Genomic DNA, 26,797 nt, shown 5'->3' with positions numbered 1-26,797 from the left:
AAGTCGCGAATGTACGAGGGACACGTGCCTCTTACAAAATGACTCATCGGATTGATTTTCATGTCGAATAATGCTGTTTTTCTGTTTGTGTCTATGGTAACGCCTCTGAGCTATTTGAAGCAGAGGTGATGGTGTGAATTAGCTGTGAGCTGGAAGCCTTCTCACGCTCCCTGGTGTTTTGAGTTCAACTCGTTTATACGGCTGCTGTTGAATAGAATTGTAGATTTTTATTGCAGCTGGACAGATTTTTATTTCAGCTCGCTTCGCTGCAGAACTTGTATTATTATTTAGTGCTTATTTTGTGCTTGTATTCTTAAAAGGAACACTGTTTGTGTAGATTATCTGTTTGACTTACACACTGTTCACGCTTTTATAAACACCTGCACTTTGTTGCAGTATCCAATCGGTCAATCTTGGTTGTGTCAGAATGCCTGCTTTGCATATTTACAGTCTCGCACGCACACACACACACACACACACACACACACACACACACACACACACACAAAAACGCCTCACTGTTTGTTCCAGAAATCGCTTTCCATCACTTTTCACATTTTAGAAACTCCCCCTCCTTTTTTCTCTTTTCTTTCTCATGATTGGTCTTTGTGCCCCTGTCTCTGTTCTTAATGTGGGTGGTTTTTTTTTGCGCCTCCTCTCCCTGCCCCCTCACATTCTGACACTCTTAGCTCTTGCGATACCCTACAGTCTGCTGGCCTGATGGGTGGGTATACAGCTGGAGGGAGGACAGGAGCTGGTTAAAAAGGTTGAGTGCTATTTATAGCTGTGCGGCTGAGAACCGAGGGACTGTAGCTTTCTGTGTACAGCTGGAGGCTTTTAAAATCACATGCGCGCGCACACACACACAGAAAATAGACAAAGGAGTGTAGAACATCTAGTGGATTAAATCTGCTACGCTCAAGGTCATTATTAACAATAATATTTTAACTAAATAATAATTATGACATTTTTCTAACAAACATGATTCAAAAGGATATATTTGAGGTGCCCCCTGCCAGTCAGTTGGTTAGCAATTTCTCTGGACCAACACGACACTGGGAGTTTTGTGTGTGTCTTCTCATTGTGAGACTGAATCACACATCATCACTACAAAGCCTGTAGTGTGGAAAGAAGCTAATCATTATGGCAGCAAGTCTATGGGTATTGTGTAGTCTGAGTGGATCTTGTGCTTGAATGTGGGGTGATTAGTCGGCTGATTTTTGGCTTAAAAAAAAAAAAAAAAAAGATTTATGCTGCAAATCAGGCTGATTATAAGGCAGGCACATCGCTTGCAGGAGAGAACATAACTCTCCCATACAGCAGGTGGCAGTAGTGTGTATTTGGTCTCCAAACGGAAACCGGAAAAGCTAGACCTCTGAATATATAAAGCAAGCAGTGTTTCCACCTGCCGTGATCATCACTAACAGATTAATGTAGCCTTTTTTTAATCCTGTCTGTTAAATTACAAAGACAAGAGTAAGAAGGACAACAAGCGTGTCCAGTTTGTTTTCTTGGTGTGCTCATTCGCTAAGCCAATCAGCCAATTGGGGCTCTCTTTCTCGTCGATGAGCTATACGATGATGCGATACGATGTGCAGAATCGGGCGAAAAAACATCTGACTTTGTGCGACCAGAGCCAACTGTGAGGGGGAGACCAACGCTCAAAACACCCCCAACATTTTCCCAACTGCCAGCTAGGTGTGTCCCGGGCTTTAAGTTCTTATCATTCGTTCTTCATCTCGCCTTTTATATTACATTGCTTAAACATGCTAGTTTAGGAGAGAGAGTCTCCAAACAGCTGTAGTTTAGGCTGCAGGCAGGCACGGGGACCAAAACCTGTTAACATGTGCACTGATTGGAGAGGCTTGTGTTGCTTAAATTAAACATTCATTGTACAATTTTTTGTATCACGTCTTATTAATTAACTGTAAGAATTTATGAGAAGAGAAGGGAAGAATAGAAGAAAATCGGCATCATTTATCGGCCATCACCTGCCCTGATTTTGAGAGATTGGCATCGCTCCGAGAAAAACCCACATCGGTCGTGATTGTGCATGATGTTAGTGATGTTACAGTAGTTTCACTGTGCCTCAGTTTATATGTGACAAATTAAAGCTTCTTTCTTTCTTCTCTTAGTTTGCTCTTCTTTCTTAAATGCTGGGAGAGTGGGGTACACAAATACGCAAGAGACCTTTTTTTTTTTTTTTTAACTGCGTCACAGGCCAGCATAACTCAGTCTGAGAAGAACATCTTATTCTGCTGCCAGACTTGTGATCGATAAGCGAGAGCATGTACCCCATCACTCCCACTCATTATAGCTTTTTTTAATGAGATGTTTTTTTCTTATTAGAACAGCTTATAGTTGCTTGTTTGTGAGCTCATGCGGGATTTCACCTTTCAATGAATTCTCTCATGCTGGGATGCTTCTTTCTGTAAAAAAAAAAAACTAAAACTAAACAAAACAACAAAAAGCAGCATTTGAGTTTGCAAGGTAAAGCATTTTGTCAACATTTGTATTGTTTTTAATGGTAATTGCAAGTTGACAACCATGCATAAATTGAATATAGAAACATTGGGGAAAAAAAGGCATTTGTACATTCATTAAACTACACCATTTTTACATGATGAGGATTCTACAGTTTCTGCTCACTGTGCTGATGTTTTTACCTTCATCCCTCACACCAGTGTGTTTACTTTTCATGTGCTTATGCATCACTGTGGTACTTCCATTCCACACAAGCTCCACTTTGCATCACTTCCAGTTTTTTTTTTTTTTTTGCTGCGTTTGATGCAAAATGCTCCATTGCTTTGGATGACTTGGGACGCACACGTTTTCTTGCTCTCGGTTGACCCTGTACGGTCCACCCTTTCCCACGCAGCTGTGTTCTTACTGTCAGACAAACCCGTAACTTCAGCAGCACAACTAACCGCTAACAGCATTCGTTCACAACGGTTTTTTAATTTTTATTATTTTTATTGTAAAAGCTTTTTGCTTTTATGCAACCATTTAAATCAGCACTTCTTTCTCTATTTAATGTCTCATGGCACCATTTGTCTTCTGTCTGTGCAGGGACGGCATGTCAAAACAGGACAGTTGGCGGCCATCAAGGTCATGGACGTCACAGAGGTAAGAAAACGTTCTCATTAACCTAAAGTCTGAATGTTCTATATGGATGATCAGTGTTATGCGACTGCATTTAAAGATAATCATGAAGTGCCTATTAGGGAATTATAGGTTTCTGAGACAGTAAATCTCTCCAGGTACATTTCTACAAATGAATTGTTTGTAACTCAGGAAGGTGTAAAGTACAGTACAGTCTATGGGAAGTTGACGTCAGGGGTTTCACCACATATTAAGTGTGTCTATTGGGAAATTGATTTAGAACCATTTCACTGTTCGAGATTTTAATTTAAAAGCACTGGATGGAAGTTTAGACTGCATTCTCAATCTTACACAGGCTCAGGTTTTTCTAATTATTTATTACATCTCACATAGTATTAGCAGTGTGTAATGTATAATAGCTGACTTTGTTCTGCATTGTTGACTGGATCGTCTAGAGAGACTCGTACAGACCGAGACACACTGTGTCATGTCATTCCAGCTCTACAACAACTCGGTTCATGGTGTGTTCATCGTAGGGATGTTGAAAGTGGTTCTAGATTCAGGAAGTAGATTAATAAATAAAATCGCTGGAATTGGACAGCAGAGACAATTAAAAGTCTTTTTTTATTCTTTACGTTTACCTACCTAATAGACAAAACCCTGGTTAAAACCAGCTTTAACCAGCAATGTCTTGATAAGTTTTTTTTTTTTCCTGAAATAATCATTCAAAATTAAGCTAAACCATGGTGGCTTTGTGCCTGCTGTTTGGTAACAAAAATGTGGCGTGAGATCTGTTAAATAATGAGGCTTTCAATGTAATTTGGGCTTTTACATTGTGTGGGGTTTGATTAGAAAAGAAACAGCAGCCCCCCAGTGCACTGCATAGACAAAACCCTGTTACTGTGGCTGTTTAACAGTTTAGACACAGTTTTTCAGGCATAAACAATACCCTATTAGTACCTTATTTTAGATGATGCCATTATTGAAACCAGTCATTTTACCGTCTCGCGTTTGAAAGCAAGTTCACACTATAATCCAGTGAGCGTTAGACATGCAGAGCCTTGGTGGATCATTAGCCCCAATGCATCTTATAGTAGCCCTAATTTGGCTTAAATCAGCAGGACATCTCTGATGCAGTTTTATAAAGTCATGTTTGTGCTTATCTACATGGAAATAAATTTAAATAGTCACAGCGCAGCTCCTGTCGAAGAGGCACATACACGTTTAATCCCATCCGAATAGAGCAATATCAACACGAGAAAAGAAACGACTATCCTTCCACTTTAAACTTCCACACCCCCTCCCCATTCCAAAAGCATTTAGGGGGAAATCAAATGTAAATATAAACAGTGCTTTAATCTTCAAATCCTATGCATAAGCCCATATTTTATTTACAGTAGAAGATAGAAAATATAAAAAAAAACTGAGGATCGTTAAAATAAAAATATAAGGTAATTTTCTATTTTAAAAGTTCTATAATTTAAATGCTGTACATGTACATGTCCTTCCCTAAAAAAGACATTATCTGGATTATCTGGATTTACCTTTCAGCATTGATGCTGCCTTTCCAAATGTAGAAGCTGTCCATTCTATAGGGACTGCAGATGTTTTTGAACTGAGGGCTTCTATCATCAAAATACAAAGTGACCTTCTTTTTTTTTTTTCTCCTTTAAAACGATTTCCTCAGTTTAAACCTTTTGTTTTCTCTGTCCTGTGTATGTTTTCTAAATAATTTGCAAATCATTGTATTTTGTTTTTATATTCACAGTTTACATTTTTCTGAATTTTTTGGAATCAGGGTTATAACCTCCACTGTTCTGGGAAGATCTTCCACTAGGTTTTTGAGTGTGGTTGTGCAGATTTAACTACAAGAGCGCTAGTAAAGTCAGGTGGTGATGTCTGGTGAGGAGCCTTGGGGGATCCCTCAGGTGTCCAGTAGAGTTGAGGTCATAGCGCTGTAACAGGGCGCTCAAGATTAGAGCTGCAACTAACGATTATTTGGATAATCGATTAATCAGACGATTATATATATATATATATATATGTGTGTGTGTGTGTGTGTGTGTGTGTGTGTGTGTGTGTGTGTGTACAGTACAGACCAAAAGTTTGGACACACCTTCTCATTCAAAGAGTTTTCTTTATTTTCATGACTATGAAAATTGTAGATTCACACTGAAGGCATCAAAACTATGAATTAACACGTGGAATTATATACATAACAAAAAAGTGTGAAACAACTGAAAAATTTCATATTCTAGGTTCTTCAAAGTAGCCACCTTTTGCTTTGATTACTGCTTTGCACACTCTTGGCATTCTCTTGATGAGCTTCAAGAGGTAGTCACCTGAAATGGTCTTCCAACAGTCTTGAAGGAGTTCCCAGAGATGCTTAGCACTTGTTGGCCCTTTTGCCTTCACTCTGCGGTCCAGCTCACCCCAAACCATCTCGATTGGGTTCAGGTCCGGTGACTGTGGAGGCCAGGTCATCTGGCGCAGCACCCCATCACTCTCCTTCTTGGTCAAATAGCCCTTACACAGCCTGGAGGTGTGTTTGGGGTCATTGTCCTGTTGAAAAATAAATGATGATCTAACTAAACGCAAACCGGATGGAATAGCATGCCGCTGCAAGATGCTGTGGTAGCCATGCTGGTTCAGTATGTCTTCAATTTTGAATAAATCCCCAACAGTGTCACCAGCAAAGCACCCCCACACCATCACACCTCCTCCTCCATGCTTCACGTTGGGAACCAGGCATGTAGAGTCCATCCGTTCACCTTTTCTGCGTCGCACAAAGACACGGTGTTTGGAACCAAAGATCTCAAATTTGGACTCATCAGACCAAAGCACAGATTTCCACTGGTCTAATGTTCATTCCTTGTGTTCTTTAGCCCAAACAAGTCTCTTCTGCTTGTTGCCTTTCTTTAGCAGTGGTTTCCTAGCAGATATTCTACCATGAAGGCCTGATTCACACAGTCTCCTCTTAACAGTTGTTGTAGAGATGTGTCTGCTGCTAGAACTCTGTGTGCCATTGACCTGGTCTCTAATCTGAGCTGCTGTTAACCTGCGATTTCTGAGGCTGGTGACTCGGATGAACTTATCCTCCGCAGCAGAGGTGACTCTTGGTCTTCCTTTCCTGGGGCGGTCCGCATGTGAGCCAGTTTCTTTGTAGCGCTTGATGGTTTTTGTGACTGCACTTGGGGACACTTTCAAAGTTTTCCCAATTTTTCAGACTGACTGACCTTCATTTCTTAAAGTAATGATGGCCACTCGTTTTTCTGTACTTAGCTGCTTTTTTCTTGCCATAATACAAATTCTAACAGTCTATTCAGTAGGACTATCAGCTGTGTATCCACCTGACTTCTGCACAACACAACTGATGGTCCCAACCCCATTTATAAGGCAAGAAATCACACTTATTAAACCTGACAGGGCACACCTGTGAAGTGAAAACCATTTCAGGTGACTACCTCTTGAAGCTCATCAAGAGAATGCCAAGAGTGTGCAAAGCAGTAATCAAAGCAAAAGGTGGCTACTTTGAAGAACCTACAATAAGACATTTTTCAGTTGTTTCACAATTTTTTGTTATGTATATAATTCCACATGTGTTAATTCATAGTTTTGATGCCTTCAGTGTGAATCTACAATTTTCATAGTCATGAAAATAAAGAAAACTCTTTGAATGAGAAGGTGTGTCCAAACTTTTGGTCTGTACTGTGTATTTATATTTATATTTATATATATATATATATATATATATATATATATATATATATATATATATATATATATATATATATATATATATATATATATATATATATATATATATAATTTTTTTTCGATTAATTGGATTAAAAAAACAACTATTTTTTTAAATGAATGTTTTGCTTATTACAACTATATAAAACCCTAATTAAGGGGTATTTATGTATAAAAGTGTACTTTGAAAACAATGCGCAAAAATGCCACGTTGAGTTTATAGATATTTAATTTAGACATTTTCATGCTTATAGTAGCTGCTTGTTGACGAGTGCATGGGGGATTTCTTTTAAATTCGCTCATGCTGTGTTGCTTCTTTCTGTAAAAAACTAGAACAAAAATGCATTCAGGTTTTTCAGCATATCCTGATGTTTTGTCTCGTAGTGGTGTCTTAGATGAATTTCCTTAATTACAGCCACATTAACTCCACAAATAAGATGCTCGGGTTTATGTCAGTAAACATATACTCAGCCTATACTCAACAATAATAATAGATCTATATAAAATCATCTTGCGGGCCGGATATAATTGTACATGGTCTTGAGTTTGACACATATGCTCTAAAATATATAATTTAATTTTGCATACGTCACATTTGAAAAACAGAAGTGATCGTTGTAGTTGACAATTGCTCTTAAAAGGGAATTAAATTTAGTTAGGAGTGCATCTGAGTACAAACGCATAAACATTCGCTTAAAACCACAACAGTTACTACAAATTTACTTGTTTACTGCTGCTGTTATTTGCTGCTTTTAGATGTAGTGTTTGTCCGCACTGTTTTAATTGAATCGTCACGATGTCGTGATCGAGTTGATTGCGCAACCTGATGCTCGCGAGTCCCGACAGAAGTTACAAACAAACAGTTTACACAATAGCACTTCAATAAACTACACCATTTTCACATGATGAAGATTCTACAGTTTTTGATGTTTCAACATGCTCGTGCGTCACTGTGGTACTTCTATACCACACGAGCTCTGCTTTGCATAACTTTCAGGTCCAGTTTTCTTTGTTGCGTTTAATATAAAATGCTCCCATGCCTTTAATATAAAATGCAAACTATATGTTCATGAAGCAGGCTTTGTGCACAGGGGCATCGTCATGCTGGAACATGTTTGAGTCTCCTAGTTCAAGTGAAAAGAAAAGTTCATGCTAACGGATCCAAAGACTTACTCTACAAATGTGTGCCCCAAATTTGTGGAAAAGAACCAAATATGGCTGGAAAAGTGTGGTGTTCTAATACGTTTGCTCATATAGTGTAATACAGACCCAAATAAGCATGTAAGTAAAAAGATGTTTTTACAGATAAATTTCACTGTGCTGTAATGTATATGTGACAAATAAAGTCTATTCTATTTTATAGTTGTGTTTAATGTCTAAAATACTAATAAAAAAAACCCCAGTTAAAATGATCCCCGGCTTTTGGCAGCAGAGAAATGGAGCAGATACCTTGTTTATGAGGTCAGATACAATAGAACATCATAGAATCATATGTTCCGAACTAACGGTGGACTACATTTTCTATTCCTTATCGAGAATAATCTCAAAATAATGAGAAGGTTTCACATGAGGTATTTCAAACTGCAGTTTTATTTGTTTATTTTCATATTACTGCTCTGTACTCTAACCTTCTAACTTTAGTCTTGCGTAATTCACAGACCTGTGGTGTTGTGAACTCTGAGAGAACACGCTGGAGTGACACTCTCTTTTCTCCATGGGGGTAACAGGGGGAAATGGTGATCAGACGAAGTGTTCAGCACCGTCGGGGATGTTTAAGTTTGTTAGTCGTGTGTTATCTCCAGCTGACAGAGTGAAAGAATTTCTTTAGAGGCTGGAAGTAACTGAGACACTGTGAGGAACATGCAAAAAAAAAAAAAACATTTTAAATCTCATCTGAACAGGTGTGAGATGAGGCTTCAGACATTCCAACTGGAGTGTGTGTGAAAACCTCCTACACTTCTGAGTCTGTTTTATTAAATGATTCCTCAGAACAATGAAATTAAGGTTTAGCCATTGTTTGTGCGCTTGTGTGGAACTACGTGGTAGATTTAATAGAGTATTGTGTGTGTGTGTGAATCAAATCCACTGATGCATCCCTGCACCTGACCCACATACAGATACACAGAAAAAGATGTGTGAGAGAGAGAGAGAGAGAGACAGATAGAGAGCACAGAAGATAGAGGGTGTGAGAGAGAGAGAGAGAGAGAGAAAGCACAGAAGAGAGGGGGTGGGAGTGAGAAGAGGGGAGGGGGATACATATTTTTTCTTTTTCACCAGGATCTTTTGTAAAATGCTGTGCTGATTGGAAATCCTAATGTTTTACTTCCTTCTCCCTGTTGCCTTTAACCCCTTTCTCTCTCTCTCTCTCTCTCTCTCTCTCTCTCTCTCTCTCTCTCTGTGTCTGTCTCTCTTTCTATCTCTCTTTCTCACACCCTCTATCTTCTGTGCTCTCTATCTGTCTACATCCTACACTCTCTCTCTCTCTCTCTCTCTCTCTCTCTCTCTTACCATTTCTCTTCTGTGCTCGCTCTCTTTCTCTCTATTTCTCTCTATCTCTTGCTTTCTCTCTCTCTATCTACCTGCCTGCCCCTCTCTCTCTCTCTCTCTCTCTCTCTCTCGTTTTCACATACGGGAGTGCACACATACACACGTTTTTCTGGAGACAGGCCTCATCAGGATCCACTGAGGCCTGTAAAAATGCTGACTCTGTGCAAAGTGTGTAGAAATGTCATCATTTTCTGCTGCATTGAATCACTAAATTGTGTTTTTTTTTTTTTTACTGATTCGGCCTTCTGTGCTTCTGTTAATCACACATAATTGCACGCTGTTCGACTTGCTCATGCTCTTCTTTGTAATTTGTGTCCAGGATGAAGAGGAAGAAATCAAGTTGGAGATTAATATGCTGAAGAAATATTCTCACCATCGTAACATTGCCACTTATTATGGAGCGTTCATCAAAAAGAGCCCACCAGGACACGATGACCAGCTCTGGGTCAGCCATGTTTCTCTTCTCTCCTCATGGGAATGAGTTTATAATATAGAGCACAGTGTTCTGTTCTAGTCCAGTCTTACACAGGCAGGCTATTAAATCAACACAACACACAGGACTTTTTATCATCACAGTGTGCTGCTGAACTCCCAGAAAGGAGAAGAACTGCAAATCATTGTGATGTCATCACCTCCGACTGTTTGGCACTTTAAACTAAATCTCTAGCTTTTTTTTATTATTACACAAGAGAAGGTTCCTGCAGTAGCAGAAACAATCAAAATACGCAAGAGCCAAACCATCAAGCAAAGACAAACGTCTGACCGTCTAATCTCATCTCTCATATATCTATAAATAAATAATGAATTAACACATTTATTCAAATCAATATAATCGTATTGCACTACTTTATCTCTGTGTATGATTCAGAATGGGTTTCTAGATCTAATGATCTGTAGCCAAAATAACTACTGCATTGACCCTTATTTGTAACAATTTAGTCAGATTGGCAAAATGACAATTGGCTAGAAAAGACAGGTGTCTCCAGTACTTTTTGGGGAAACTGCAAATGCACAAAAAACCCCAAAAAAAACAATGATTAAGGCTTTACAGTTTAGTGCCTTTATTTATATATATATATATATATATATATATATATATATATATATATATATATATATATATATATATATATAAAAACTAATTTTTTTACAATGGGATTCTGACCGATTGAACATCCCTGTGTGTTTTTAGTTGGTGATGGAGTTCTGTGGTGCTGGATCCATCACAGACCTTGTGAAGAACACTAAGGGAAACTGGCTGAAGGAAGACTGGATTGCATACATCTCCAGGGAAATCCTCCGGGTACTGCCCCATGCTCAGATATTCACGCCTTTATTTACAAACTACTGACTCTTTCTGTGATTCTCTTCCATCTTGCATTTAAAAGAAATAAGTGAGAGTAATGTAAAGAGCAGGCCTTGTGGTTACACATGTCTATATTAGGACAGTATGGGGACGGTACACCGCTTTACAGATTAGAGGTGTTCGAGGTAAACGTGGTGCATTTGAATACTTTAAAGACCTCTGTGGGTTGCATCTGACTTATAGAAGTTTCATAGAACTCATTTCCTGAACTCTATAGTAAGGACTTACTTCGAGCTCTTCTGGGTTGTTAAAATCATTTCACACCAGAAATCCAATGACCACGCGTGTGTGTGTGTCTACTTGAAACCACTAAAACTTGATATTGTACATGCTTATAATAAAGATTGATTTATAAATGAAAACACTATACCTGTACTTTTGGGAAGTGGTAGCTCAGTGGTTAGGATGGTGGACTTCTGTTCGAAAGATCATGAATTCAAATCCAGCACCACAAAGTTGGGCCCTTGAGCAAGGCCTTTAACCCTCAAGTGCTCGGTTGTATAAACAAGATAACTGTAAGCCGCTCTGGATGAAGGTCTGTGCTGTAAATGTAAATGCTGTGTGCTGTTATTAAGCAAAATAAGGCTTATTTGAACACAAGGTAAAGGGTAGCATTTACTGTGTGGATATAGTAGACAAAGTGGTGATTTAATGAAAGGGGTTCAATATAATTGATGAACTTTGACCCACCTTCTGGAAATTTTATCACATTTTTTCAGTCAGACTTCATTTATAAAAATGTCTTTGGTGAATACGTTTGCTGCCATACAGTTCAGTAATCCATTATTAGGAGGTTCTTATCCTCTGAAGTTTGTACCTTTAACAAAATGAGAATTATATGCAGTCGGACAATTTCATGCAACAAACCGCTGCAGTACAGCAACAAGCTGAAGTCAGGCTTTTAATAAAGCTTTCATGTACGTCTTTATTTCCAGTATTATTCCTGTGGCACCTACAGAAGGACACTAATTTCTCATTACACACAAGGTGCGAGACAGTGTGACTCGTGTTTACTGATGAGTCCGTCTGCAGCCGGGAATTTCTAAGGATGAGTTCTAGTGGAGGGGACGTTTTTGTTTAGTTTTTTGCAAGTTGGAGGTCGCAAGTTTTATCATCACTGTCTCTGTCTCTTACTAAACATATTTTCAAAGCTGTTGTATAGATTCAGTCAGTGCACGTTTGAAGAGAGAGAGAGCAAAAAGATAACTCACATATTTTACAGTCTTGATCTAATATATGCATTTATTTTATCCCCCTACATCTCCATCTCTCTAAAGGGCTTGGCTCATCTACACGCACACCATGTGATCCACAGAGATATTAAAGGGCAAAATGTGCTGCTGACTGAAAATGCAGAAGTCAAATTGGGTAAGTTGATGTGCTTCGGTGCTCTCGTGCTCCACATTCCCAGCATGCCCCAGTACAGGAAAGCACAACAAAGATTCAGGTCAAGGATGATTTAACTCTAAAAAGTACATTTATTTTAACATTCAGCCTGCCACCTTTGCCTGAAGCATGGCCACCCCATTAAGATTTTTAGGATTCTTCTTATTATTGGTGCACTAATCAGTTTTTGGGGTATGAAACTGAGTGGCTTTGTAAAGCTTGATGTAATGTTTTTTTTTTTCTTCTTCTTAAAGATATTTTTCTGCTTATGAACCATGCAGAGTTGTTTTAATTGTTCCCTGAGTGAACAAACCAGACGAGTCAATTCAAAATCAAACAGTGATGCAGCAGAAGTAGTTAGCAGTCGTGTTGAGAGAAGAAGCTCAGAATATTCTGACACGTTGCTTAGTTGTGTGCTTTTCCTCTTTTGACGCTGATCATACTCTGGTCTTGCAGGCCGAGGAGTCACATTAAATTGTTTGTTTTTTTTACTGATTATACAGTAGGTTATAGTTTTGCCCCACCTTCCGCTGCATCCCAGCAGGTCTAACCAGGCCACCCCATTGTGATGAGGCTTCTAACCAGTGGGCAGTTTTACAGTATTAGTGTTTATTAAGATAATTACCCCAGATCACTGAACAAATACTTTAATAAGCGCTCATATTGTATATCAGTACTTTATTTACATACCTTTTGATGCGAACTCTTGTGTACTTCATGTGTATAATGATTGCTTTCACGTGTCAGTTGACTTTGGTGTGAGCGCTCAGCTGGACCGCACTGTGGGCCGCAGGAACACCTTCATCGGCACGCCCTACTGGATGGCACCCGAGGTCATCGCCTGCGACGAAAACCCAGATGCTACATATGACTACCGGGTAAGAAGCACACGCACATCTGGCACACACACCGTTAATGTAGGTTGAAAGTGAAAGCTCAGCTCAGTGTGGTTGTTCTGGACAAAAGCTTCAGTGCAGGTGTTTTCAGCTGTGTTGTGAACAGAATGAACATGTTTCTCTGTCAGATTTTTACTTTACCAGGTTTTTGTTCTCTCACACATTTCCGTTAGAAGGATCGTGATTAATTTTGGCATAGTGTGGGCTTGCTTTTCAGGACAAGAAATCATTCACCAGCTTGCGTTATCATCACATTAGTGCACTTTTCTAAGCTCTAGTCTTCCACCATCACAATGCTTTTTTCTCTCCTTCACCCAGAGTGATTTGTGGTCCTGTGGAATCACGGCTATAGAGATGGCTGAGGGAGCGCCACGTAAGTGCATTTAGCTCAATACTGCGCCTCCTCTGTCTTCTCTTCCTCTCCCCTTCATTTTCTCTGCAGTCTTGTGTTAAATGCTCCTCTGCTCCTCTGTAAAGCAGCATCACCTGCTGAATGAACAGTAAATGACTAAATCCAACAGGATTTAAGTTTGGATTGAGCTGCTAATTGAGACTCTAATAATAAGTTGCTTGTGCAGTCAGACAGAGATGTTTAGAAATGTTGCATTAGGCATCTAGAGGATCTTTTAAAATGCTGATTAGATTTGATGACTCTTTTTTTTTTTTTTTTTTTTTTTGGTAAATGTGTGGCTTTTTTTCTTTCTTTCTCCACGTAGCACTGTGCGATATGCATCCGATGCGAGCGCTGTTCCTCATTCCCCGAAACCCTCCACCCAGGCTCAAGTCCAAGAAATGGTGAGTGTGTGCTGCATATCGGCTAAAACACCGGGTCAGTGTTGTGTTCAGTTCAGTACCAGGTCAAGTGCAGTGTAATAGATAACCCCGTAATAACGATGTAATGGTACGATACAAATAAACAAGTATTATGCATAATGAACAAATACATGACAACGTTTCTTTTCTTTTTCAATTGCCAGCCAAAGAGACGGGTAAAGATGAGCGTAATCTTTTATACAATGTTACAGAATTATTTTTATGTGTAATATGTTAAACCAGCACGTGTGTACCCACATTTACAACCACGGTTTTGACTGAACCTATTTTATACAGGTCTGGTCATGGGCGTAAATTTCATTTAACAGTGGGGGGGGACAATAAATATTAAATTTTTCATGAGCAATTTTTGAAGGGGGACAGAAATACAGTCAAATTGTACTTACAGTATAAAGTCACAGTGTCCCCACAGTGAAACACTTTGTTTCTATCATTATTATTGTTGCATGGAGACTGCGTTAATTACAATGGTAATTCAAACTGCTTTAGATAAATAAAAGTAAAACTATCATTAAAAAAAATCACAACAATAAAAACAAGGAATTAAAAAAAGGTTTAACATTTTATTTACAAGTCAATTAAGACACTTAAGAACAGAATAGAAATTGATTATAAAAATACAGTGGGGTCAGTTCGGACGTAGCACAGTGTTCATTTATTAAATGCACAGATAAACAATATGCTAATTGTGGCCGTTAATGTTAAATTAACATTATACCAAGTCATCCCAAATAAAACACTGCATGGTAAACGGCTTTGGTGTGTTAGTGTCAGTGCACTATGCTACAAGCTATTGTAAACAAGCTAACGTTCACTCGATAAGTCATATTTTAATCGCTAATAGAGCAGATTCATGGGAAATTACATCCGTAATCAGAATTTTTGCTGCAACTAATTTATGAATGAGTCTGCATCAACTACATTAAAGAGAATCACTTTATTTAAAAATAATAAAATCCCCTAGTTAATGGAGTTGAACATTAACTGAGCCGCAGCCACACACCAGACTCGTGTGTGTAGAGTAGGTGAGATGAACTGGGAAAGCAGGCAGTGGGTCAAACCACTGTGAGGAAAGGGGGGGGACTCAACTGTTTCTAAATGCATTTTTGCATTTTTTTTTCCTACTTACACAATTATTTTAGGTATACAAACATAAATTTTTCATATAATAGAGAATACATATAATGGAGAGTGCGATTTTTTTAAAATAATTTAAAAAAATGTCATCCCTGGGATTTACGCCCATGGGTCTGGTGTAAAATTGTCTCCTGCAGAGCAATACCAAGTTTAATAAACTTACATTGATTCAGGATAAATATTTTGAATATAAACAATAACTATATTGCTTAACATTTTCTAACCTTAAGAACGAGTAGTAATTACATTCAACTTCTGCCAAGGACTTCATTAGGAGACAAATTGCAAGGGTTTAGTCTGATCAGTTCAATCAGCAGAGCATAGCATCATGACGATGATGTCATGTATGTAATCACAGCTCTGAGACTCGCTACAAAGCAGTTAGAGCAACTTCTGTTTCTCAGTGAAGAAATATTAAAAATCAGCTTGATTCTGTTGTTCCACTAGAGGGGGTGTTAGAGCAGTAATTTTATGATTGGAAACTCAGCAATACATTTAAATTCTTCAATAGAACGCTGAAAATGTGATTCTGTAGCTGCGCCTCTTTCTAGCCAATTTTTTAATCAGCTATTCTCTGTTTGGAGCTTCCTTCTTCTTACAGCATAGACTGACTCGTCTTGTATTCATCCAAGTATGTCAGTGTGGAGCTTTTTATGTGACATTTTTATACATCTTTAATAGCTACTAATCTTCAGCAAGTGCTGAACCCTGTAATCTGTGCAGGACAAGAGCTAGTCTATTCATAGAAGGTCTCTAATCACTATTCAGACGTCCTTTTGAAATGGTTGTATATTTGTTCATGTGCTTAGCTGTTTTTTTTCTCCAAAGTGTCTCCAATAAAACCAGAGGTTTACTGACCCTACTCTGTTGGTTTCTTCTTTATTGGTAGTAAAGATTCTCTCCCAGTTCTTCCAGCAGAATTCTCTTAAAGCCTATCCATTATTACACATCTTGTTATAACTTCTCTTATATGATCTATTTATATTATATTCATAAAATATTGTTTTGTTAATTTTGTACTGTAAATCAGCAGTCCTCAACCTTTCCAACCAATCTTTGAAAAAGCAAGGCGGTATTGTCTTTTTTTTTTTTAAATGGGTTTCGCTTTACTTTGCAAAATATGTGACGTCTGTCCATTGCCAGATCAGAGGATTCTTTGTTTCAGTGATTTGAATTTCCATTACTTAATTTCAGCTTAATTTTTTTCTCTCTGTGCTGAATCTCTTGCAGGTCCAAGAAGTTCTTTAACTTTATTGAAAGCTGTTTAGTAAAGAACTACACTCAGAGGCCGACCACAGAGCAGCTGCTCAAACACCCGTTCATCCGAGACCAGCCGAACGAGAGACAAGTGCGCATCCAGCTCAAAGACCACATCGACCGCACCCGCAAGAAGAGGGGAGAGAAAGGTGTGTACATGCAGTGTGTGTGTGTGTGTGTGTGTGTGTGTGTGTCCTTCTGTGTTCCTTCTGTGTGATACTTGTTTCTTCCAATTTCAGATGAGACCGAGTATGAATACAGTGGCAGTGAGGAAGAGGAGGAGGAAGCTCCAGAGCAGGAGGGAGAACCAAGGTGCCCCTCCCCTCTCTCTCTCTCTCTCTCTCTCTCTCTCTCTCTCTCTCTCTCTCTCTCTCTCTCTCTCTCTCTCTCTCTCTCTCTCTCTCTCTTTAAACATCATGTAAACATTTTATTACTGTAAAAATCAGCAGGATTTTCCTGTTAGATGTTGAGTATTATTATAATTCCCTTTACTGGAATTGAGAGGCCTAGACCTGTTCCAGCATGGACAGCCTTTGGTTTTGATACTTCCAAACGGATATGAACCGATCAATTTTAGATTTAGATTTTTCTTTTTTCTAACTCAACCTTTTAAAAAAAAAAATTTTTAACGGATGGTCAGCATTATATTAATTCAAATGTTGGACTCATAGTTGCAGAATGATGTGGACTGGTGAGACTTGTGGATTATCTCTTCATGCTTGAGAGGAGACGAGTTGTGAGAGCTGAGGAGTCTGCACTGCTAACGTGCTGTTGCATTGATGTCTTTAGACATAAAGCAAGAACTCATTCCCAATAGCAGCTCTGTCATGGAACAGCATTGTGGCTGACACCAGGAAGGACCTTAGATTTACCATGCTGAGAATTTATACCAAAGTTAGCTTTGGAAATTTATATTGAAAATGTTATGTCACGTATTGATTATAAATATTGCTTTGCTAGTAATTTATTTGTATTTTTTTCTTTAGGGCTGAATTAGCCAGTCTAATGCCTCATTTTTGTTAGTTTTTTTTGGGGTTTTTTTTAAACTACAGCTCCATTGTGAATGTGCCGGGTGAGTCGACACTGCGGCGGGACTTTATACGTCTGCAGCAGGAAAATAAGGAGCGCTCGGAGGCACTGAGGAGGCAGCAGCTCCTGCAGGAACAGCAGCTTCGTGAGCAGGAGGAGTATAAACGCCAACTACTGGCCGAACGACAGAAACGTATCGAGCAGCAGAAGGAGCAGCGGAGGAGGCTGGAGGAGGTAGGGGACGAGCGCCCAAAGAAACGGTTTTGGTGTTCTAGTAATCTTCTTTAGAACTTAGAGAATGTGTATAGTACATGTGGTCTATGCTTCTTTGTCTCTACAGCAACAGCGGCGTGAGCGAGAGATGAGGAGACAGCAGGAGAGAGAGCAGCGGAGGCGCGAGCAGGAAGAGAAGAGACGTCTGGAGGAGATCGAACGCAGACGCAAGGAAGAGGAGGAGCGCAGGAGAGCTGAGGAGGAGAAACGGAGAGCAGACCGTGAACAGGTGAAGGTTGAACAACTGTTAGCATGACTTTAAGTGGAGAAATTCACTGCCATGGGCAGACACTTTCAGCCTTTTGTTTCTCATGTAAATGACATAAACAATAACTCATGTAAAGTTGGCAATGAAACATTCAGCCTGCTTGCTGTACACTTATACACATGGAAGCTTTTGGCAAGAAAAGTGTACAAAAGGTCAGGTGGGTTATGACCTGTGAAAGTTTCACTGACGAGTGCATACAAGTTCTTTTGTTGCACTTTTTTTTTTTTTGCAGACATAGAGGGCACCATCTTTATTCTGCAGTGTCCTCAGTGTCTGTATTTAGTGCTGCTGTCTATAAATGTTAAACTGATATACAAATGCACTTGTTTATTATGAGCATCACTTAGAGCAGGTGTTTTGAGTGTGTTGCTGTGTGGACCAGTAGTTCTCTCTCAGTATAATGAAAGGAATGTAATGCTGTAAATAAAGATCTAAAGTAAGCAATGACAGGAAAATGTGTTGTTTGGCAACTATTATTGTTAATGTGTGTTATAAATTGTCAAAAACAATATTATGATTTGTTTAGTCCATTTAAGGTCCATTGTTCCAGAGGTGCTCACTGGGGTTCAGGTCAGAGCTCTGTGCAGGACACTTGAACCTCAACACGTGTCTCCATGGAGCTCACTTTGTGCACAGGGGCACCATTTGTAACAACAGAAATCTCTTCTTCCTGGGTAACTGACGTGACTCTAGGCTTGTTTAACAGGAGTACATCAGGCGACAGCTGGAGGAGGAGCAGAGACATCTGGAAATTCTACAGCAGCAGCTTCTGCATGAACAGGCCATGCTACTGGTGAGCATCTGTCCTGAATTACTCTTTCCATCTTTCCAGGGGAATTTTCCAGTGAGTGTAAATGGCAAGGATGAAGGGATTATCAAATTCCATATGAAATATAGTAACCTAGATGCAGACGTTCTAGTTATTAAATCAGATGTACTTGTTGCATACGTGTTGTGGGGGTTCTGGGGGAAAACATTTCTGCCCATTTTTAGCGTTTGTATTTGGACTTTTAGAACTGACACTTTGCTATCAGAGCCCCAAAACTCTGTTCTCTCGGTTTCAAAAGTTTCATTGATGGTAAGGAAAGTATGATAAATTTAAAGTCTCTGGATGTCCATATACAACAGTACATTTAGTCATTTTAGCATTTTTTTTTTTAGTCTTTTGCAACAGTAGAAACAGTACCAGAAGTGGGTCTGATGAACACTGTGGGATGTTGAACTGTAGTGTTTTTTCTCATGGGTCATATGGCGCAACCTATTTTCTTGGTTCGCTCTGTTGGTCATCCCATCTTTCACAGTGAATCATCTACTTTGTTTTTCACTTTTGCATTCTTATGTGCTTTTTTCAGCTTGCAATTTTTTGTTGAGGTTGAATCAGTGTAGTTGCTGTTTGGGGGAAATTGCACACTACGCAGGTAAATAATAGAAAAAACTGGAGGATGTAAAGGCTGATTGGAAATATCCGTTTGTAGGATTTATACTGAGCGATCACAACTATCCAGTTTAGAGTATTTTTTTTTAACAGCTTGACATCTCCATAAGTATCAAAAGGCTGATTTCTGCTTGTTTTAATTCTTGATCTTTGCTCTGTTTTTTGTGGCTCCAGAGACATTTCAGCAGATTGCACGTGATTTTAAAATGTTTCTCACAATCGATGTACACGAACGGAGCGTCTTCACCCTTTTTAAGTATCATAGATTATAGAAAAGTAGGATTTGCCGAGCGTTTATTAGCATTAGCATACGACCTTGAGTTTGAGACTAGATATCACGGAGGTGGACGACGTATGAAAACTTATGCAGCACATAATCATTGTGCATTTTTTTTTTACGCACTTCGTGTGTCAGGAGTTTAAGTGGAGGGAGCTGGAGGAGCAAAGACAGGCTGAGAGACTCCAGAGACAGTTACAGCAGGAGCAGGCATACCTGCTCTCCCTCAAGCAGGCTAAAAATCTCCAACAGCAGCCCCAGCACAGCCCCCAGCACAGCCCCCAGCACAGCCCCCAGCACAGCCCCCAGCACAGCCCCCAGCTGCAGACAAGAACAGAAACCCCACACAGCAACCAGCCTCATCTCAAAGGAGCAAAATTCCCCAGCAGCAGCAGCATCCTTCGTCTGAAAAGAGCAGAAAGGTTTCAGTGGAACAGTACCAGGACAAAGGCAAGAGCCAGCCACTGATAAGCCAGGAAAAGTCCAGAATTCCGCAGTTGCAACAGTCGGCTGTAGAAAGGACCAAAACTCCACCGTTACAGCAGCCGTCCACTCAGGACAGGAGCAGGATTGCCCAGCCACAGCAGAGTGCACAGGAAAAAAAACAAATCCCTCAGCCTGAGCAGGTTGTTTCAGAGAAGGATCCCCCCACTCATCAAGAGCAAACACGGAGAAGCTCCGTCCCCCAGGCCGTACCGCCTGCCCATGACCAGGGCCAGGCTAATCACACACTCCCATCAGAACCCCAGGGCTCCGCCCCTATCTCAGAACCAATCAGAGAGGTGAAGCCTTAATCCGTTGCCCTAATCTGGTTTGCTAACCGCTGTCTCTGCTTGGACTGATAACACTGCCTCTTCGCCTAGACTGGTATTAACCACTACTGCCTCAAGCTTGCTCTCCTGCACTAATAATGCCAGAGTTTCACATGTTTATCTCTAGCTAAAGTGTGTGGTATTGATTTTTGTACCAAATATTTCACAATTCTCGGACATTATTCCTACTGTTTCTTTATTGCTATTAGTTGGTAGTTTTGCACCATGTCCAGATCTGCAAGTTGCTGCAGCAATTTTTTGTCATTCTTGTATGCTTATGCATTCTGTTGCTTAAATCATTGAGTTTTGCTGATTTTCTCTTTCAACTCCTTGCACATTTACAGAACGCTCATCTCATTTCGCTCTGCTCTCCTCTCACGTGGATGCGTTTTGAAATCTGTTACTCACATGCTCCTTTTGAACTTGTGTGCAGTCACTGTTTTGTGCTTGAGAAAAGATAAGTCTTGTACAGTGCATTCCACAATTATTGGCACCCCTGTTTAAGATGTGGTCGTGGACTTCTAAAAATTCTCCTTTTTTTTAAAACAACATAGAACCCAAATGCAAAAAAAGAGAAAAATCCAACCTTTCATTTAAGTACATAACTTTGGTGGTAAAAAAAAATCATACATTTAGAAAAAAAAAACTTGAAATCATGTGTCCCACAATTATTGGCACCCCTAACAATTCTTCTGAAAATTTTTTTTTTTTTTTTTTTTTTATATATTTTTCTGTAGTTGCTAAGGTTGGTCAGGGTATCTAGGGACGTTTAATTAGTAATTCATGATTTCCTGTTTCCCTGGGGTATAAATATGACGTGACACAGAGGCCTAATTCCCATTTGTCAACATGGCAAAGACAAGAGAACACACCATTCAAGTAAGGCAGATGTGTGTCGACCTTCATAAGTCAGGCAATGGCTACAAGAAAATAGCCACTCGCCTTAACTTGCCGGTATCTACAGTCAGAGGAATCATTAAGAAGTTTAAAACAACTGGAACAGTGACAAACAAGGCTGGAAGAGGTCCCAAGTTTATCTTGCCACAACGCACAGTGAGGAGGATGGTAAGAGAAGTAAAAAAATCTCCCAAGCTCACCGTCACAGAATTGCATCAAAGAGTGGCATCTTGGGGTCACAGAGTCTCAAAACAACCATCAGGCGCTCTCTACATGCCAACAAGCTGTTTGGGAGGCATGCAAGGAGAAAGCCTTTTCTCACTAACACTCACAAACGTAAACGCCTGGAGTTTGCTAAGCGGTACTGGGACTTCAACTGGGATCGTGTGCTTTGGTCAGATGAGACTAAGATTGAGCTTTTTGGCAACAAACACTCTAAGTGGGTCTTGCGTAAAACAAAAGATGAGTATGCCGAAAAGCACCTCATGCCCACCGTGAAGTATGGTGGAGGATCTGTGATGCTGTGGGCCTGTTTCTCTTCCAAAGGGAACCTTGTTAGGGTGCATGGCATTATGAACGCTTTGAAGTACCAGGATATTTTAAATAAAACCTGATGGCCTCTGCCAGAAAGCTGAAGATGGGTCGTCATTGGGTCTTTCAGCAGGATAATGATCCAAAACATGTGGCAAAATCTACACAAAAGTGGTTCAGCAGTCACAAACTCAAGGTCCTCCATGGCCATCTCAGTCCCCAGACCTCAACCCAATCGAAAACCTGTGGGGCGAGCTAAAGAGAAGAGTGCATAAGAGGACCCAGGACACTGGATGATCTAGAAAGATTGTGCAAAGAAGAATGGTCAAAATCCTCTCTCTGTGTTCTCCAATCTTGTGAAATGTTATAGGAGGAGATTAAGTGCTGTCTTGTTGGCAAAAGGAGGTTGTACAAAGTATTAACATCAGGGGTGCCAATAATTGTGGCACACATGATTTCAAGTTTTTTTTTTTTTTTTTTTTACCACCAAAGTAATGTACTTAAATGAAAGGTTGGATTTTTCTCTTTTTTTTGCATTTGGGTTCTATGTTGTTTTAAAAAAAAGGAGAATTTTTTTGAAGTCCACGACCACATCTTAAACAGGGGTGCCAATAATTGTGGAGGGCACTGTAAATACTCAGGTTTACAGGTTAACCCAGTGAACTTCGGCTGTGCTTCGGCTTTTCCTGATGTTCCTCTCGCGTTGCATTTGAAACATTTCTAGCTAAAATCATTTTACCTTTAATGCATGCGGTTCTCATGTACTGCTGCTCGTGGGTTTGCAGGTGGACGAGCGGCACCGCAGGAATGCACAGGGTTCACCACAGGCTGCAGGGGTTCCGAAGCAGCCCCCCGCCGTCCCGCCACGTGCTGAAACTTTTTCCAATGGCAGTGCCTCTGAGTCAGCCCAGACTGCAATGCTCCGCCCCATGGAACCTCAGGTAACCATGGTAATGCGTCACCTCGGGGGACACCCCTGAAATATGCCGTTTAAAATGGGTGAAAAATTAATTGATCTTGAATGGAGAAAATTCTCTTCAATCAAATCCTTCATAACAGGGTGGGGTTTTACACACATTTTTCCTTACTTGCTCAATTATGTTTGTACCCCCAAAAAAATATGAATTGAAATATTTTTACCACTTAATAACCCCATATAACAAGGTGGTCCCTGTACATTTCGTTCCTTCTTTTAAAAATCCATTTTAACCATTGAATTTAGTTAGTTTTTTTTTTTGTTGCCGAGCACACACAAGAAAGAGAAAATGATGTATTTACTCGATTAATATCAGATCATCAACATTTCACAATACCAAATATGATCAATGCCCTAAAACGCTCAATATTTCCAATCTAATATCCAGTCGTAGCCTGGAAGTAAAAAAAGGAATTCCAGACCATATGGTAGAACATAAACATTCTGCAACGAGTGTCTGTGGGTTACGTGCATCGCATAACCAAGAGGAGGAGATGTGCCAGACACCGATTTACAGCACTGATGCTCTTCAGTTGCTTCGCAAAAGCACGTAGTGAGCCATATGAAGATCTGAGAGTGAAGCCGATGGCTTATGCGCTTACTGTTCAACAGTAATTTTATATCCAGGTCGTTCAAGAAGACTGGAGGTCAAACAAGCTGGCAAGCGATCAGAATATTTTTCTGTATCAAGGGTAATTCTCTATCAGAATCATTTTAAAGTATTTGAAATATTTAACATTTTCTGGGGAAAAAAAGTTCAATATTTCTTCATTTTTCCCCATATATCTTTTTCCATATGAGTGAATTTAATTTACATGGACCCACGGAATTAGGAACAAAAACACTCATTACTCACAACACTTTACCGGTTAATGACCAAGTTCATTTCTTTTTTGCGATTCTTTCAGTACCTCTGTGGTTAAATTCACATTTCCTCGCAGATTTCTGTTCAATCTTTAAAACAAAGATAGACAAGACAAAATCTGTGTGGAAGCCTAGAAAAACAATCATTTTATTTTGTACTGTATTGCTCCACAGACGTGAGGGAGTCGTGTGACTGAGACACGTGTATCTGACCTTTAGTGTTGGGACTGTGGAATTTGTGAGATGTAATTGATTTGTAAATATCCTTATATATTTTAGGTGTGTGTGTTAGTTTTTTCTGCCTCGTTCTCACACATACACTACAGGTTTAAAAGCTTTTTAAGAAATAACCATTTCCCTGCTCAAAGCTACTAACCATCTTTCACCCATTACAGCTTTTTAATGTATGTGTAATGCAGCTTTGTCCTCGCACCGTTCATTTAAAAAAGTCTGGATCTACTTTGCTCTCTTTCATGCTCTCTCTAGTAGTTTAGCTGTAGTAAAGACGTAGGGGTTTCTAAGCTCTTTCTCTTTGCTTGCTCTCTTCTAACATCCTCTTTCCAGCTAGCAGATCTCACTGGTTTGCTCAGTCTGTTTTTGTCCAATGCTGTTTTTTTTCCTTTTCTTCTTCTTTTCTTCATCAGTCGTGGTTTATTTCCGACGCAGTAGGTATGGATGTGAAACGTGCCCGAGCTGTTTCCTGGTTTATTCCTTGTGTTTTCAGTAACAGGTATTTAAGGAAATGGCTCTGCTGTGTTATTTAGAGCCTGTTTGATGTTCCAGATGATACAGTTACAGAACAAACATCCCCAAAGCCTGTTATTTGCTCCTTGATGATTCACTTGCCAGTCCATTAGCTTCTGGCTAACTCATCCATCTATTTGTTTTCATCCCTAATCGACTCGGTTACCTTTCGTGTGTGTTGTTGCACTTATTTAATTTTTTTAGTTTTTTATTTGTTTGCTATTTTATTAATAAAAATGTGCTAACTTTGTTCTTCATTTTAAGCCAGGTCATAATTCTATGCATTCTGGTACTTCTGAGTTCCCTGTTTTGTTATAAACAAAAAAAAAAAAAAATTTTTTGCTTGTCATAATTTGACATTGTTTTGTCTAGAGGTCGATCGATATGGTTTTTCCTCTGGCCGATGCCAATATTTAGAAATCGGGGCAGCCGATGTATGATGCTGATTTTTTATTTATTTTTACCGCCCTTTCGTGCCATAACATCTAATTTTTAATTTATAAGACCTGGTACAAAACATTCCTTACATTTATTGAACAACACAAGCCTCTCTGATCAGTATAATTGTTACCCAGTTGTTGTACCTGTGCCTACCTCTAGGGGGCAGGGGGATTGGGAGTTTTTAGTGTCGGTTGGCTTTAGTTTTTTTCTGCACTGTTGGCTCTGGTCAATCGGCTGTTTTTTTGGCCGATTCTGCATGCTGAATCAGCGGCCAAGTTAGTTGGTGAGAAAGAGAATCTGATCGGCTAATCAGCTTAGTGAATGAGCACACAAAAAAAGAGCATGCTTGTTGTCACCCTTGCTCTTGTATTTGTAAATTACCAAACAGTATTGAAAAAAGCTATAGGAATCAGTTAATAATGATTATGGCGGGTGGAAACGCTCCTTGCTTTAGATATTTAGAGTTCTAGCTCTTCTGGTTTGACTGTTCTGATGCCAAATACAGACTACCACCACCTGCTGGTATGAGAGAATTATGTTCTCCCCTGCAAGCGCAAAACGTACACACGCAGTTCTGTGTATAATCGGCCTGATTTGCAGCACAACCTATCAATCGATCGACCTCTAGTTTTGTCACTCATTCCTCATAACTTGTATTTTCTTCATCTTTCCCACTGCACCGTTCCTTTCCTGTTTTTTTCTTCTTCTCACCCTGCTTTATCGCTTTGTGCCACTCCGTCTCATGAAAGGTGCAGTGGTCACAGGTAGCCGCTTTAAAGAGCAGCTCGGCTGCTCCTCCCTCCGTCTCCCACTTGCACTCGTTCAGTGAGTCCACTCCGTCACTCAGTCATGTTCGTGCCCAGCAGCACCTGCCATTTCCTGAACCACCGGCCCACTTGCATGAGGAGCCTCCCCGGGTAAGCACAGGCCCAGATGACTCACTCTGTGCAGGTAGTTGCACCGCCTTGCACCAGCTTTTCCCTCCTATTTCTTGCTTGGCTGTTTAGCCGTGTGATCTTACTAAGTGTGAATGTATATGTGGGGAAACTAATTGACTTTGCCTTTGTTGACCTGTGGGACATTATTCATTTGAAAGTGTACACAGTATGCATCAACAAGTGTCCATGCATGTCTCCCTGGAAGGTTCCAGTAAGAACAACCTCCAGGTCACCAGTAATTTCTCGGCGTGACTCCCCTCACCAGGGTGGCACACCACAGAGCAACGTGGCAGCTCAGAAGAACGTTGGGAGGTATGTGTCCACTTCTGTGTATGTATGCCTGCATTTAGTTATGTAGAGATCTCACACACACACACACACACACACATACCTGTCTCTGTAGTAACGCTGATCCGCGATTGCTCTGGGAACGAGTAGAGAGGATTGTCCCCAGACCCAGCAGCAGCAGCAGCTCATCTGGATCTAGCTCCACATCCAGCAACTCAAACACTGGGTCAGGAGAGAGATTCAGACCACGCAGTGAGTGTACACACACACACACACACACACACACACACACACACACACAGAGAATCTACCATAGTAAATGAGTAAAAGTAAAGTGCAGACGTCATGCACACACACGTTGATGTAGGTGTCTGCCAGCATACAGGTGTTAGGATTAAAAAAAAAAAAAAATGGTTGCGGAAGTCCATATTCTCGACTTCCAGCAGCCCTAAGTACAAGTGTGTTGCATCTAAATACACAGATTAATAATCTGTGACATCACCAAGAACCTTCACATGGCAGGTGGTGAAGGTGTCACAATCCATTATTGAAAGAAGACACTGAGAGCAGAACTGTAGAGGAAACGCCACAGAATGAAAGCCTCAGATTGAAGCTACACACAGGACTACAAAATGTACATTCACAGAAGTGTGCAACAATACATTTGTGTACAATAAGAACAGTAGAACAGAATGATTGCATGACTGCTTGTGCAACAAACTCACCAATCTCTGCTGATGATG

The 26,797-nt window shown here is 40.0% G+C and overlaps 1 protein-coding gene across 7 annotated transcripts in view; it reads left to right on the top strand.

Annotated features, from left to right (window-relative positions):
• The window catches only part of map4k4 (mitogen-activated protein kinase kinase kinase kinase 4), a 59,714-nt gene that overhangs the window by 19,710 nt on the left and 13,207 nt on the right, over window positions 1-26,797 (top strand). For 4 of the 7 annotated variants that reach the window (XM_046845848.1, XM_046845846.1, XM_046845845.1 and 1 more), the window contains exons 3-18: window positions 3,070-3,126; window positions 9,725-9,850; window positions 10,598-10,708; window positions 12,049-12,139; window positions 12,905-13,035; window positions 13,372-13,426; window positions 13,770-13,848; window positions 16,255-16,430; window positions 16,521-16,593; window positions 17,334-17,544; window positions 17,651-17,812; window positions 18,558-18,644; window positions 22,589-22,744; window positions 25,578-25,745; window positions 25,972-26,078; window positions 26,170-26,306. In XM_046845848.1, coding sequence (XP_046701804.1) covers window positions 3,070-3,126; window positions 9,725-9,850; window positions 10,598-10,708; window positions 12,049-12,139; window positions 12,905-13,035; window positions 13,372-13,426; window positions 13,770-13,848; window positions 16,255-16,430; window positions 16,521-16,593; window positions 17,334-17,544; window positions 17,651-17,812; window positions 18,558-18,644; window positions 22,589-22,744; window positions 25,578-25,745; window positions 25,972-26,078; window positions 26,170-26,306 — 1,927 coding nt within the window. Of the gene's footprint in view, window positions 1-3,069; window positions 3,127-9,724; window positions 9,851-10,597; window positions 10,709-12,048; window positions 12,140-12,904; window positions 13,036-13,371; window positions 13,427-13,769; window positions 13,849-16,254; window positions 16,431-16,520; window positions 16,594-17,333; window positions 17,545-17,650; window positions 17,813-18,557; window positions 18,645-19,701; window positions 20,346-22,026; window positions 22,073-22,588; window positions 22,745-25,577; window positions 25,746-25,971; window positions 26,079-26,169; window positions 26,307-26,797 lie in introns of all 7 variants that reach the window. The other 3 variants (XM_046845850.1, XM_046845847.1, XR_006925257.1) reach the window with 3 other exon arrangements.

Source organism: Silurus meridionalis, chromosome 3 (assembly GCF_014805685.1).
Source record: "Silurus meridionalis isolate SWU-2019-XX chromosome 3, ASM1480568v1, whole genome shotgun sequence".
Taxonomy (NCBI): domain Eukaryota; kingdom Metazoa; phylum Chordata; class Actinopteri; order Siluriformes; family Siluridae; genus Silurus; species Silurus meridionalis.
This window is presented reverse-complemented; position numbering and strand designations above follow the sequence as displayed.